At 37.6% G+C, this 12,694-nt stretch overlaps 2 protein-coding genes across 2 annotated transcripts; both read left to right on the forward strand.

Moving 5' to 3' along the window:
* The first annotated feature begins 489 nt into the window (after positions 1–489).
* Positions 490–1,802, forward strand: LOC110753446 (uncharacterized). Its single transcript, XM_088254031.1, has 2 exons — positions 490–592; positions 1,183–1,802. The coding sequence occupies exons 1-2, from the start codon at positions 490–492 to the stop codon at positions 1,800–1,802; spliced, it is 723 nt and encodes a 240-aa protein (XP_088110157.1).
* Positions 1,803–1,837: 35 nt separating this feature from the next.
* On the forward strand, positions 1,838–4,083 carry LOC110753459 (uncharacterized). Its single transcript, XM_088254064.1, has 5 exons — positions 1,838–2,133; positions 2,288–2,415; positions 2,494–2,675; positions 2,718–2,827; positions 3,321–4,083. The coding sequence occupies exons 1-5, from the start codon at positions 1,838–1,840 to the stop codon at positions 4,081–4,083; spliced, it is 1,479 nt and encodes a 492-aa protein (XP_088110190.1).
* The last annotated feature ends 8,611 nt before the right edge of the window (positions 4,084–12,694 follow it).

The following is a 12,694-nucleotide window of genomic DNA, read 5'->3' on the forward strand; positions in this document are numbered from 1 at the left end:
GCCAACGTGTCGTAGACCAAAAACTAAAACCCCTTCAACTTCTCCACGTATTTTGTCAGACTTTTCTCATCCAACTTTTCCACTTCTTCACGTTCACCAAGGCTGAGCACTTCTAATTACTAGCTAATTAATAATTCCAATTAACAAAAACTTGAACAGCAATTGAAGAAACTGAAGGAAAAAGAAAAGAACAAACAAAAGAAAACACAGTTTTTTCAAGAAAAAAGAAGAAGAAGAAGCTGCGTCAGATTATCGTTCTTGATTCATGTAAGACACATTTTCTCTGATTTTTCTTTTTCCTTTTATTTTCTGCTTACCCAGTACTCTCTCTGATCTGACATGCATGAGTTTAATCTTTACATGCATGTAATGAACCAGTTTTAAAAGAGGATCTACGAAAGAAAACAAAGTTAAAAAAAAGAGAGTAGAAGTTACATCACATATATCGTTGTATAATATGTTTGATCGAAGTATATGCAGTGTGACGACATGATGGAAGGTTCTGAGAATGATAGCTTCACCGACATTTTGCTTTCTTGGTCTCTTGAAGATATTGTTAGCGACAATCTTTACAAGCTCAAGGTATTCAATTGCTATATAATCTCCCAAATTGTCATCTTTCGCTTTGTTTTGTTTCATCAACAATTCATTAAGTAGGAGTTCATTAGTCTAATTGCTCATGTAGCCTACTTTAATTCTTTAGTGGTTCTTGACTCTGAAAGAGAAATTATTGTGTGGTACTAGAACACTGCAACTACAACCTAATGTTGGAAAACGTTAGGTTTTTCGGTAACATACCGATGAAAAAAAAATAGGGAAAGTGGAAAATGTTTGTGTTTCGTACTTATAATGCGTTTACGTTTTGCTAGGATGCATGTGTCTTCAACTAAGTAATGCAAGAATATGATTAACTTTGTATAAATCGGAACCAATTACTACTTAAATTTTGCAATGAATTCTTTATGCATTTGTTCACTGATAAGGTTGATTTAATCTTTATCCAGATTTGAATATAAAGTATGCATGCTTCTGAAAACATCATGATCTGAATTACACATGATAATCTTCTTCTGTGCTTTAAATTTTATGAGCTTATGTACAAAATATTTCATTTGCGACACTATCATGTGGCTGCTAGCACTCTTGCTTCTACTTAAGGACTGACATTTATTATTTGATTTGATACTGAATCATTGCATTCGGTTCAGAATTATTTTGGGTCTTTTTCGTATCCATTACTAGACGAAACTCGAGCTCAGTTACATTCCAGTATGGAAACTCTGGACAGAGCACCATTCGGTGAAGTAACTGCTATAGAAGAATCGAAGCCATATGGAAAAAAGCTATATGATGTCGAGGTTGATTACTGGAGAAACATGTCCAGTGATTCCTGCAAGGAACCATATAAAACTCTGCCTGGACATGTTTTTTTACTGTCAGATGCTAAACCCGAAAGTATTTCAGATATACAGGAGTCAAAGAAATCATGGGCATTTCTGATAGTCACTGAAGTGTCCAATCGTTCTTTTAAAGTTAAAGCATCGAAAGAGCTTCAAGTCTCCAATGGCATTCAGGCATCTCTCCTTATGGTTTTCTTAATTAATATAACTCCTAACATCAGAATATGGAAAGCAATCGACAATAACAAAAGTGCTAGATGGAAGGTACAATTTTGTTTTCTCAGACTTATGTTTTTAATCCTCTTTCTTTTTTCTCCTCTTATTTTCCAAACATTTGCGATGACACTTATCAATATTCATCCTCCGAATTTTCCCAGGTCCTTTTCAGTGACAACTTTTTGAAATCATTCAAAAAACTGAAGTCATTCCGAGTGAAGATGTCATTGCTGTTTCTTCTGCTTAAGCTTTCGAGTGGATGGAGACCCGAGAAAAGAAATGTAGAAAAGATTTGTAAAAGCTCTTTGATGATCTGGAAGAAATTTAAGGTCGAAGGTATATATATTGTTTGCACAACTGACATTGAAAAAGATCGGAGATACATGCAAGTGTTGAAGATCTGGGATATATTGCCTGATCTGTTGAACGTCCAGAAATTAGTTGATCAATTAGACTGTATATTTAAAACATACACAGATGGTTTTATCAGTCTCTGCAGAGAGAAATGTCTGGATGGGTATGTTGTTTGTCATCCTAGTATTTCTGAATTGATCTTGCCTGAAATTATACTGTGTTTCCTGTTTGGAATCATATAAAGATACAAATGTTTCATCTTCAAATTTTGATTTTTAAGTAGTAGTGACTATTGCTGGTTTGTCTTTCATGAGCAGTGATTTGGAAATTCCGGCCAGCTGGCCCCCCGCTCTGGATGTTGCCCGGTTTGAAGATTTAAGCATCACCGAAAAAACCCCAAGTTATTTACTTGGTGACTCTTCAGCAGATAGAAGTTATGTTGAGAAATCAAATGTTAGTGAGAGTTTGTTACTGATGAAATTCTACTCCTTATCATCTGGAGTGGCAAACTTCTTGCTGTCTGACAGTGAAGGTAGAGAACTGGATCTCCCCTTTCAACTTACAGATCAAGAAATGGAGATCGTCCGTTATAATAGAAGTACATTTATACTGGGACGCTCAGGCACCGGGAAGACAACAGTTCTTACAATGAAATTATGTCAGAAAGAACAGCAGCAACGTATTGCAGAGGAAGGATTCTATGGTGTTGAGAATGCACTCTCGCATGTTTTTCCGAATAATAACGAGGTTGAGCAGAGTCCTGCTGGTGCTAATATGTGTGTCTTGCGCCAGCTTTTTGTGACAGTGAGTGCGAAACTCTGTTTTGCTGTCAAGCAACATGTTTTACACTTGAAAAGGTGCGAGGATTGTTCGACAAATAGATGTTAGCTGCTTCTTACATTAGCTGTTTAGAAAAAGAAAAAAAAATTTCTGAATGACGTGCACTGCTAGATGCAAAGATTGCTGCTTTCTATTTATTTCCTAGTATCTACATGTACAATACTATAGTATAGTACCTGTATATATAAGGAAAGTTCTACGTGTAATTAGTAAGTTAATGTTTGAGCTATATATAAGGAAAATCGTTTGAAAAAAACTAGTCATTATAATGATTTATTATATCATTAGTATTTTCTGTCTCTGAGGACAAATTATGGAAGCTTCAAACTAACTGTTCATGCATGTATGTGTACTATAATACCATGCTTCTTGGTCATCTAGGTTAAAGTTTGCATCTTCTTTCTTGGTCTTGATGTCAATGAGATTGCTCTTTAATTGTCAACTTCTTTTGTGCCACTTGAAGATGAATAATTGTATATATTGATATTAACATAACTTGTATGTCCTCAGTTTTTCTTCTGGGGGAAACCATTCAGGTGAATGCAGTTCAACTGATAGCATTGATTTTGAGGATGAAGAAGCCCAGTTCAACAATATCCCAGATTCTTTTCTTGATATTCCGCCCAACTGTTATCCTCTTTTCATAACATTCCATAAGTTCTTGATGATGCTTGATGGAACCTTAGGTAACTCATTCTTTGAAAGATTCCTTGACACCTCAGAACCTTGGCCAAGTTCAAGATCAGTTGCGCTGCAGACGGTTCTCAGACAAAAGGAGGTCAATCTTGCGAGGTTCAGCACCTCTTATTGGCCTCATTTTAATATACAGCTAACAAAGAAGCTTGATCCTTCTAAAGTATTTACAGAGATTATCTCTCATATCAAAGGCGGCCTGGGAGTCACAGAAGCAGGTGATGGAAAACTCAGTCGAGGAGATTATGTCCAACTTTCAGAGTGCCGGGCGTCAAATCTAAGCAAGGAGAAGAGGGAGATGATATATGATATATTTCTGGTTTATGAAAAAAAGAAAAAGAAAGATGTTGAATTTGATGTCACTGATTTTGTTAATGATATTCACCGTCGACTCAGACGTGAAAAGTACAAGGGTCATGAAATGGATTTTGTATATATTGATGAGGTTCAGGATCTAACAATCAATCAGATTAGACTCTTCAAACACGTTTCCAGTAATGTTGAAGAGGGTTTTGTTTTTTCTGGTGATACTGTTGAAATAGCAGACTATTATCTACTCCAGATTTGGATTTTAGAATAGGGAGCTCAGGAGTTAGAGAAGAAATGAAGAACACAGAGAGATTTCAAAATGAGCAGATGAAAAATTGGTAGAAAAAATGTGAGTCTGTAATCTCACTTTTCAATTCCACACTCAAACACGCACACTACATGCTTGATATAGAAACAGTTAGGAATAAGAACATTCCTCTCTTACATCAGCTCAATCTAACCATTCAAACCTCTACCCTATGAGATAAGAGACACATGGCAAATACAAACACTCATACCTCAGCTTAAGATCCTAGCCATCCATTGAACTATGATTCAATGGTTCATATTTAAACACTCAGCTAGCATACTTACAGAACCTAAACAGAACATTTCAGCTAATTACACTTATATTTCAACACTCCCTTCTAAGTGTTTAGCTGAAATAACACCAAGCTTCTTCCTCAAATATTCAAACCGATCTCTGGCTAGAGCTTTAGTAAAAATATCTGCTGTCTGCTCTTCTGTCTTGCAGTACAATAGATCAATTTCTCCATCTTGTAAGGCATCACGAATAAAATGAAAACGTCTGTTTATATGCCTTGTCTTGTGATGATGCACAGGATTCTTGGTTATAGCTATAGCTGAGGTATTATCACATAAAAGTGATGTTGCACTGACCTGTTCTTCACCAAAATCTGAAAGAACAAACCTCAACCACATTGCTTGTGCAGTTGCTTCAGCTGCACTCACGTATTCAGCTTCTGCAGTGGAGAGAGCCACACTGCTTTGCTTGACTGATGCCCAAGAAAAGACACCTGATCCAAGATGGAATGCATAACCAGAAGTGCTCCTCATATCATCCTCACTTCCAGACCAATCGCTGTCACAATAGCCAATTAGCACTGCTTCCTTTCCTCTTTCATAAGCTATCCCATAATCAAGTGTGCCTTGTATGTACCTAAGTACTCTCTTAGCAGTTCCCATATGTTTTCTGGTAGGACCATGCATAAATCGAGCTAAGAGACTAGCTGCAAACATAATATCAGGCCTTGTTGCAGTCAGATACAACAAACTCCCAACTACTTGCCTGTACAAACTCTCATCAGCTTGTTCACTACCATCCTGCTTAGACAGTTTCTCATTCACTGCAAGAGGAGTAGCACATGCCTTGCAATCCTTGAGACCAAACCTATCCAAAAGAGTCTTTGCATATTTCTTCTGATGCAAGAAAATATAGGCTTCAGTCTGTATCACTCCTAACCCCAGAAAATGATGTAACAGACCAAGATCTGTCATCTCATATTGTTTCATCATTTCAGTCTTGAAATCCAACAGTAGCTCCTTAGAACTTCCAGTATAGATGATGTCATCCACATAAAGCGAAACTATAAGAATTCCACTCTCTGCAGACTTCACATACAGAGTTGCCTCACTAAGACTTCTCCTGAAACCAGACTTCTCAAAATAGGCGTTAATCTCTTCATACCAAGCTCTCGGGGCTTGTTTAAGACCATACAAAGCTTTCTTCAATCTGTAAACTCCATCCTCTCTGTTCTTAACCACAAAACCAGGTGGTTGATCAACATAAACTTCTTCATGTAACACTCCATTCAGAAAAGCCGATTTAACATCCAACTGAAACAGTTTCCACCCTTTCTGTGCAGCCAAAGCTACCAAAATCCGAATTGTGTCAAGCCTTGCCACTGGTGCAAACGTCTCATTGAAGTCTATCCCAGGCTTTTGAGAGTAGCCCTTTGCCACCAGCCTTGCTTTATTCTTCTGAACAGAACCATCCAAGTTTAACTTGGTTTTATACACCCATTTAACCCCAATAACTGGTTTATCCGATGGTCTATCAACCAAATCCCAAGTGTCATTCTTCTCTATCATATGAATCTCATTTTCCATTGCTTTCTGCCATGAATCATCCTTGACAGCTTCTTCAAATGACTCAGGTTCAATTATACACACATTACATCTTTCATAAACTTCAGCTATACTTTTAAATTTTCTAGGAGTGTGATCAAACTCCTGAGGACCTGTGATAGCTTCAGTGTGTTCTACTTCATTTTCTTCAGCCATTTCGGTCTGAACTCCATATGCCTCATCAATTTCTTTTCCATTCTCAGCAACACCATCAGTGAGTGGAATTGAAATGCTGGATTCTTTTTGTGCATTCCAGTCCCAACTACTTTCCTCATTAAAAATAACATCTCTAGAAATGATCACTTTGCCCGATTCAAGATTGTATAACCTGTAACCTTTTTCACAGCTGCCATAACCAAGAAACACACACCTTGTGCTAGTTTGATCAAGCTTCTGTCTCTGCTGCTCTGGAATCTGAGCATAACACAAGGAACCAAACACTCTTAGATGCTTGATCCCTGGTTTTCTTCCACTGTAAGCTTCAAAGGGTGTTTTCTTCTCTAAAGCTTTAGTAGGACATCTATTCAATACATATACAGCAGTGTTAACTGCTTCAGCCCAAAATTCAAGAGGCATTTTCTTCTCAAACATCATACATTTTGCCATTTCAACAATTGATCTATTCTTCCTTTCAGCTATGCCATTCTGCTGTGGAGAATGAGCAACTGTCAGCTGCCTTTCCATTCCCATGTCATCACAAAACTTGCTAAATTATGTAGAAGTATACTCACCCCCTCTATCGCTTCTTAATTTTTTCAGTTTATAGCCACTTTGCAATTCAACCATAGCTTTAAACTTTTTAAACACACTAAATACTTTAGACTTGTATCTCAGAAAATATATCCAACACATTCTAGTGCTATCATCTATGAATGTAAGGAAATACCTATTTCCTGACTTTGTAGTAGTTTGCATTGGTCCACAAACATCCGTGTGTACCAATTCAAGTGGACTCGCAGCTCTGCTTGTTGCTTCTTTTGGAAAAGGTTCCCTGCAATGTTTTCCAAAAGTGCACCCTTCACACACATGACTTGTGGCTTTAATCTCTGGCAGTCCTAACGCCATTCCTTCATTTTGCAGTATTTTTAAACTATTGAAGTTTAAATGCCCCAGCCTCCTATGCCAAATCAAAGCTGATTGACATACACTTGCTCTTAGTGCTACTTGTAACTCAGTGTGAAGATTCAAGGGAAAACTTCTATTCCCTTTCATCTGTACTCTAGCCACCAGATTAGACAGCGAGCCATCATCATAGATATCTGCTTTGCTATCTCCAAAGATAAGAAAATATCCATGCTCCATCATCTGTCCAACACTGAGCAAGTTCTCCTTAAGACCAGATACAAGCATCACTTCCTTTATATATCTTTTTCCCATCTTTGTGTCAACTACCAAACTTCCTTTTCCCAAGACATCAACCAATTGTCCTGTTCCCATTGCAACCTTTGCTGTTATGCTTTTATCAATGTCAACCAAAACATCCTCCCTGCCAGTCATGTGGTTACTACAGCCACTGTCCAAGTACCACACATCTTCCATAGGCCTTTTATCAGATGCATTGTTGACAAAAAACATAGTTGGTGCAGTAGGAGCTTGAGTTGCATAGTTCAGCTGTTGCTGTGCAGGTTTCTTGCTGTAGCAGTCTTTTGCAATATGTCCCAACTTGTCACAGTTGTAACACTTTGGTTTTCCTTTAAATCTACATTCTCCATAATGCAGTTTTCCACAATGCTTACATGGATTCTTAGCACCATCAGTGGATTTATTTTCCCACTTCTTGTCTCTTGGCTTCCAACTCTTTTGATCTTTACCACTTTGTTTTCCTGTAGATTTATCAGTTTTAGAATTCACACTGAGACTAGCAAATGCTTTCTCAGTTTTAGGCTCAGTGTGTCTCTCCAATCTCTGTGCAAAACCTTTCAATGAGGCAACAACCTCTTGAACTTCAATTGTATCTATATCCCTCGAGTGCTCAATAACAGAACATATAGGATCATACATAGCAGGCAAGCTAATCAACAATTTCTGCACTACTCTTCCCTTAGATAAATCTTCTCCATAACTTCTCATTTGGTTTATAAGATCAAATAGTTTTGCAAGGTAAGCAGACAAAGATTCATCATCTCTCATCCTAGTATATTCAAAATCTCTTCGTAAACTTTGTAATTTTACACCTCTCACCTGTTTATCTCCATGAAATTCTCGCATCAAGAGATTCCAGGCTCCTTTCGAGGTTTCTTCATGAGCAATCCTAGGAAAAATTTCCTCAGAAACTGCTCCTTGGATCAGACCCAGAGCCTTAGCATCTTTCATAAATGCCTCTGTGAAAGATATCTTCACAGCATCACTTGAGTCCTCCTTGTCTTTCTTCTTCTCATCAGATCCAGCAGCTCCCTTCGAATCTGAGATCTCTACCCCTTTCTCAACGAATTCCCAAAGCCCATGAGACTTGAAGATGGTTTTCATCCGTATGCTCCAGAACTCATAGTTCTCACCATTGAAGATCGGAGCTCTCAGCTCACCACCTCCAGATCCAGCCATATTAGACTCGACCACAGAGGAATCGCAGCTTACAGAATCGATTCGAGCTCAGGACCAGCTCAATCGTACTTCACAGATTCCACGCCCAGTTCAGACGAAGGAACCAGGCTCTGAGGCCATGTTGAAATAGCAGACTATTATCTACTCCAGATTTGGATTTTAGAATAGGGAGCTCAGGAGTTAGAGAAGAAATGAAGAACACAGAGAGATTTCAAAATGAGCAGATGAAAAATTGGTAGAAAAAATGTGAGTCTGTAATCTCACTTTTCAATTCCACACTCAAACACGCACACTACATGCTTGATATAGAAACAGTTAGGAATAAGAACATTCCTCTCTTACATCAGCTTAGAGGTGTCAAACGGGACGGGCCGGCCCAGCACGGCACGAGCCCAGCCCGTTTAAATGAGGCACGGCACGGCACGAGCACGAATATTAGTGGGCCGTGCTCGGCACGGTACGAAAGCTTGGACCGGGCTGGGATTTAAAAAAAGGTCCAATGGACCGGGCCGGCCCGTGGCCCGAAATTAAATGGACTTGGCCCGAGCCCGCTTCAAGCACGGCACGAGCCCGAGCCCGCTTCAAGCACGGCCCGAGCCCGAGCCCGCTTCAATCCTCTATTGCATTTTTTTAAGACAAAAAAAAAAGTTGGGATAAAAAATAAAAAATTGAGTAATGAAAATAAAATATAAAATAATAAAAACAAACTTGGAAGTTGGACTCGTTGAAAGTTGAAACTTGAAACACTCCAGCATTAATAATAACTTAACAAACAGAACCAACTTTGTTGGACTCTGGAGTCAGTTGAGGGTTGGAACTTGGAGAGGCGTGAGGCCATGCGTGAGGCCATGCGTGAGGCCATGCGTGAATTTTCAGTAAACAAACCATCTGCAAATACTCTTCCTCTTGATTTCTGCATATTCTCATATCATAAATCTTTAGGAAATATCCCTAACTATATAAACCCCAAATCAGTGTTGGAAGATCCATATAGCGTCATAAACCAAAACCTGTGTTGGAGGCATCTAAATAGCTTGCGAACCATCAGCACGAACCAATTCTCTAATTCTACAGAGTTGGATTTGCAAGGTAAGAGCTTTAACATATAGTTTCTATGTTTGGTTGCTCAAAATTTGTGAGAAACATTGATTGTAGGGTTTGATCTTGTTTTTATTTTTATTTTTAATTATTTATCAAAACAACAGTCTAAATTTTTTGATTTTTTGGTGTGGGTTTTGCAGATTCTACCTTCTGGGTTCTAATTGAATGGTAAGTATCTGGTTTGGATTTTCAACCATTATTTTCTTAATATAATTAACAGACTCTGTACAAAAAGCTCAACACATTAACCTCATTGAGAATATATTTTGACAGAAAGCTGAAATGGATCCTCGAGGTATTTGAGATTTTTTCTGGAGATTCTGTAATCATAAAGGGAGGTATTTATTTAATTTTTCTGGTTAATGGATCCTCAAGATTATATTGATTTTGGTGAGCATTATGATAATAATTTTGAACATCTTAATCCTGATGACATGCCTAATCATGAAAATAACTTAACCTCTAATGATGTGGAGCAACCTATGCATGCTGTGATGTCTCTTGAATCAACCCCTCAAGAAGAAAACATTGATCAAACTGAGGTTAAAAAAAGAAAAAAAACTTCTGAAGTTTGGAAACATTTTAAAGTTTGTGACCAAAAACTTGATGATGGGACTATTCTTCCAAAGGCTATGTGTATTTATTGCAAGCATACTTTGACTTGTAAAACTGCAAATGGTACTGGGCATCTTCGTAGGCATTTTAATGCATGTCTTAAAAAAAATGGTCATAATCATGCTAAGCAGTCTCAACTATCTGCAAATACTGGAATCTCTTCATTTAAGTACTCTCAAGCTAAAATGAGAGTTGAGTTAGCTAGATTTATTGCATGTGCTGAATTACCCTTTCGTTTTGCTGAAAATCGTTGTTTTGAAAGATTTGTTCAAGTGGCTTTGCAACCAGAATTTAAGAAAGTTTCTCGCAATACTAATAGGGGTGATGTTGTAAAACTTTATGATGAGGAAAAGAAAAAATTGATAAATGTTTTCTCTAATTTGAAGGGTTCTATTGCTGTGACTTCTGACATGTGGGATGGTGGTAATAATTTGCCTTTTATTTGTGTTACTGCCCATTATATTGATGAAAATTGGTTGTTGCAGAAAAGAATTATTGCGTTTCGTCTTCTTGAATTTCCACATACTGGTAGTTCTATTTTTCATGGTATGATGAATGTGTTTAAGGAGTATAATATTACTCATAAAATATTTTCTATTACATTTGACAATGCTTCCAATAATTCTTCTGCTATTGAGCAATTTAAACATGTTTTGCATCCTTCTTACGGAGGGAAATTTTTTCATATGAGGTGTGTGTGTCACATAATTAATCTAATGGTGCAAGATGGATTAAAAGTTATTAAAACACAGCTTCAATTGATTAGGGATGCTATTGGTTATATTTCTTCTAGTAGCTCTAGACAACAAGACTTTGCTCACCTTTGTATTTCTCATGGCTTGAAACCTATAAAATTGAAAAAAGACATGCATATTCGTTGGAACTCAACTTATCACATGCTTAACAGTTGTAAAGGTTACACCAATGTCATCAATTTTTATTACAATAATAAAATGAATGATAATCTGTTGAGGGACGAAGAGTGGAATGTATGCTTTACTTTGGTGGACTTTTTCAAAGTTTTTTATGATGCTACATGTAACTGTTCTGGTGTTTATTATCCCACATCTCCTATTGCACTTCATGATTTATTTTCAATTAGTGCTACCTTTGCTAAATACAGATATGATACTACATGTAATTTTACAGACATTTGTGAGCAAATGGAAACTAAATATAAAAAGTATTGGACAGAGATTCCTTATACTTTTTGTTTTGGTGCAATAATGGATCCTAGAATTAAAGTAAGTGGTTTGGAAGTAATATTGACTGAAATTTCAAGAAATTTATCAATTACTTTACCACTTACAATATCCAATATTCAGAAGACATTCAATGATACTTATTTGTTGTATGAGAAGAAATATAGTGATGGTACAATAGCTACACAAACTGCTCCAACTGTTCATTTATTTGGTTCATCTTCATCTAGTAGTGCAGCTGTTTTTGGTATGCTTGCTAGCAAAGGAAAACAAAAGAGTGTAATGAGTTCTCGTACTGAAGTTTTTAAGTATTTGGATACTGCATTTGTTGAATTTATGACTGAGGAAGAAAGAAATAATTTCAATATTTTGGATTGGTGGAAAGCACATGAAAAGAACTTTCCTGTGCTTTCCATTATGGCACGTGATGTACTAGCAACTCCGGTGTCCACAGTAGCTTCGGAGTCTGCTTTTAGTGCAGGTGGTCGTGTGCTGGACGAAAAGAGGACGAGGCTTACTCCTCAAATATGCGAGGCACTTATGTGTTTTAAGGATTGGGAAGATGCTGATTTTCGAACTCAAAGTTTTGTAGATGAAGATCTCTCATATTTTGAAGATGACAGCACAAGTTCCCTTAATGAAGAAAGTTAGTTGAGATTAATTTTGGACAAGTATTTGATTGACTGCATTGGTGTCCTAGATTAATTTTGTTTTCCATTTTGTGTAATTTGGGAGGACAATGGTACTCTTTTTCCTTGATCTGATTTTCCTCCTTTGGGGGTTTTTTAAGGCAAGGTTTTAATGAGGCTATTTTTTTGCCCTCCAAACTTTCATATTGTTTAGGTGTTTGATTGATTAATGTTTTTAAATAGTTCATCATTCCTTGCTTCTAATTATATTTTTTATGTTTATAATATGAATTATGTAGTGGAAAAAAATTCAAGGGAAAAAAAAATTCAAATTAAATGGGTTGGTTCTTGGGCCCGAGTATGGCACGAGCACGGGCACGGCACGAGCACGAGCACGGGCACGGCACAAGCACGAGCACGGGCACGGCACGAGCCCGGCCCGGCCCGTTTCAATTTGGACATGGGCTTTGGGCCGGGCTGGGATTTATGATTTTACTAAATGGGCTGGCACGGCACGGCCCGCTAAGTTAACTGGGCCGGCCCGGCACGGCACGAAAATATTAAAAGCACGAGTTTAAATGGGACGGGCCGGCCCGGCACGGCCCGTTTGACACCTCTAGCAGTGAGTTAGTCATTAATTCTCAAC

Source organism: Prunus avium, chromosome 1, assembly GCF_965620075.1.
Source record: "Prunus avium chromosome 1, drPruAviu1.hap1.1, whole genome shotgun sequence".
NCBI classification, from domain to species: Eukaryota; Viridiplantae; Streptophyta; class Magnoliopsida; order Rosales; family Rosaceae; genus Prunus; species Prunus avium.

Coding starts and splice junctions, on each gene's coding strand:
- LOC110753446 (XM_088254031.1), top strand. CDS start 490: ATGATGGAAGGTTCTGAGAATGATAGCTTCACCGACATTTTGCTTTCT. Junction 593..1,182: donor CAAGCTCAAGGTATTCAATT/GCTATATAATCT, acceptor TTATTTGATTTG/ATACTGAATCATTGCATTCG.
- LOC110753459 (XM_088254064.1), top strand. CDS start 1,838: ATGTCATTGCTGTTTCTTCTGCTTAAGCTTTCGAGTGGATGGAGACCC. Junction 2,134..2,287: donor AGAGAGAAATGTCTGGATGG/GTATGTTGTTTG, acceptor TTTCATGAGCAG/TGATTTGGAAATTCCGGCCA. Junction 2,676..2,717: donor CAGAGGAAGGATTCTATGGT/GTTGAGAATGCA, acceptor AATAATAACGAG/GTTGAGCAGAGTCCTGCTGG.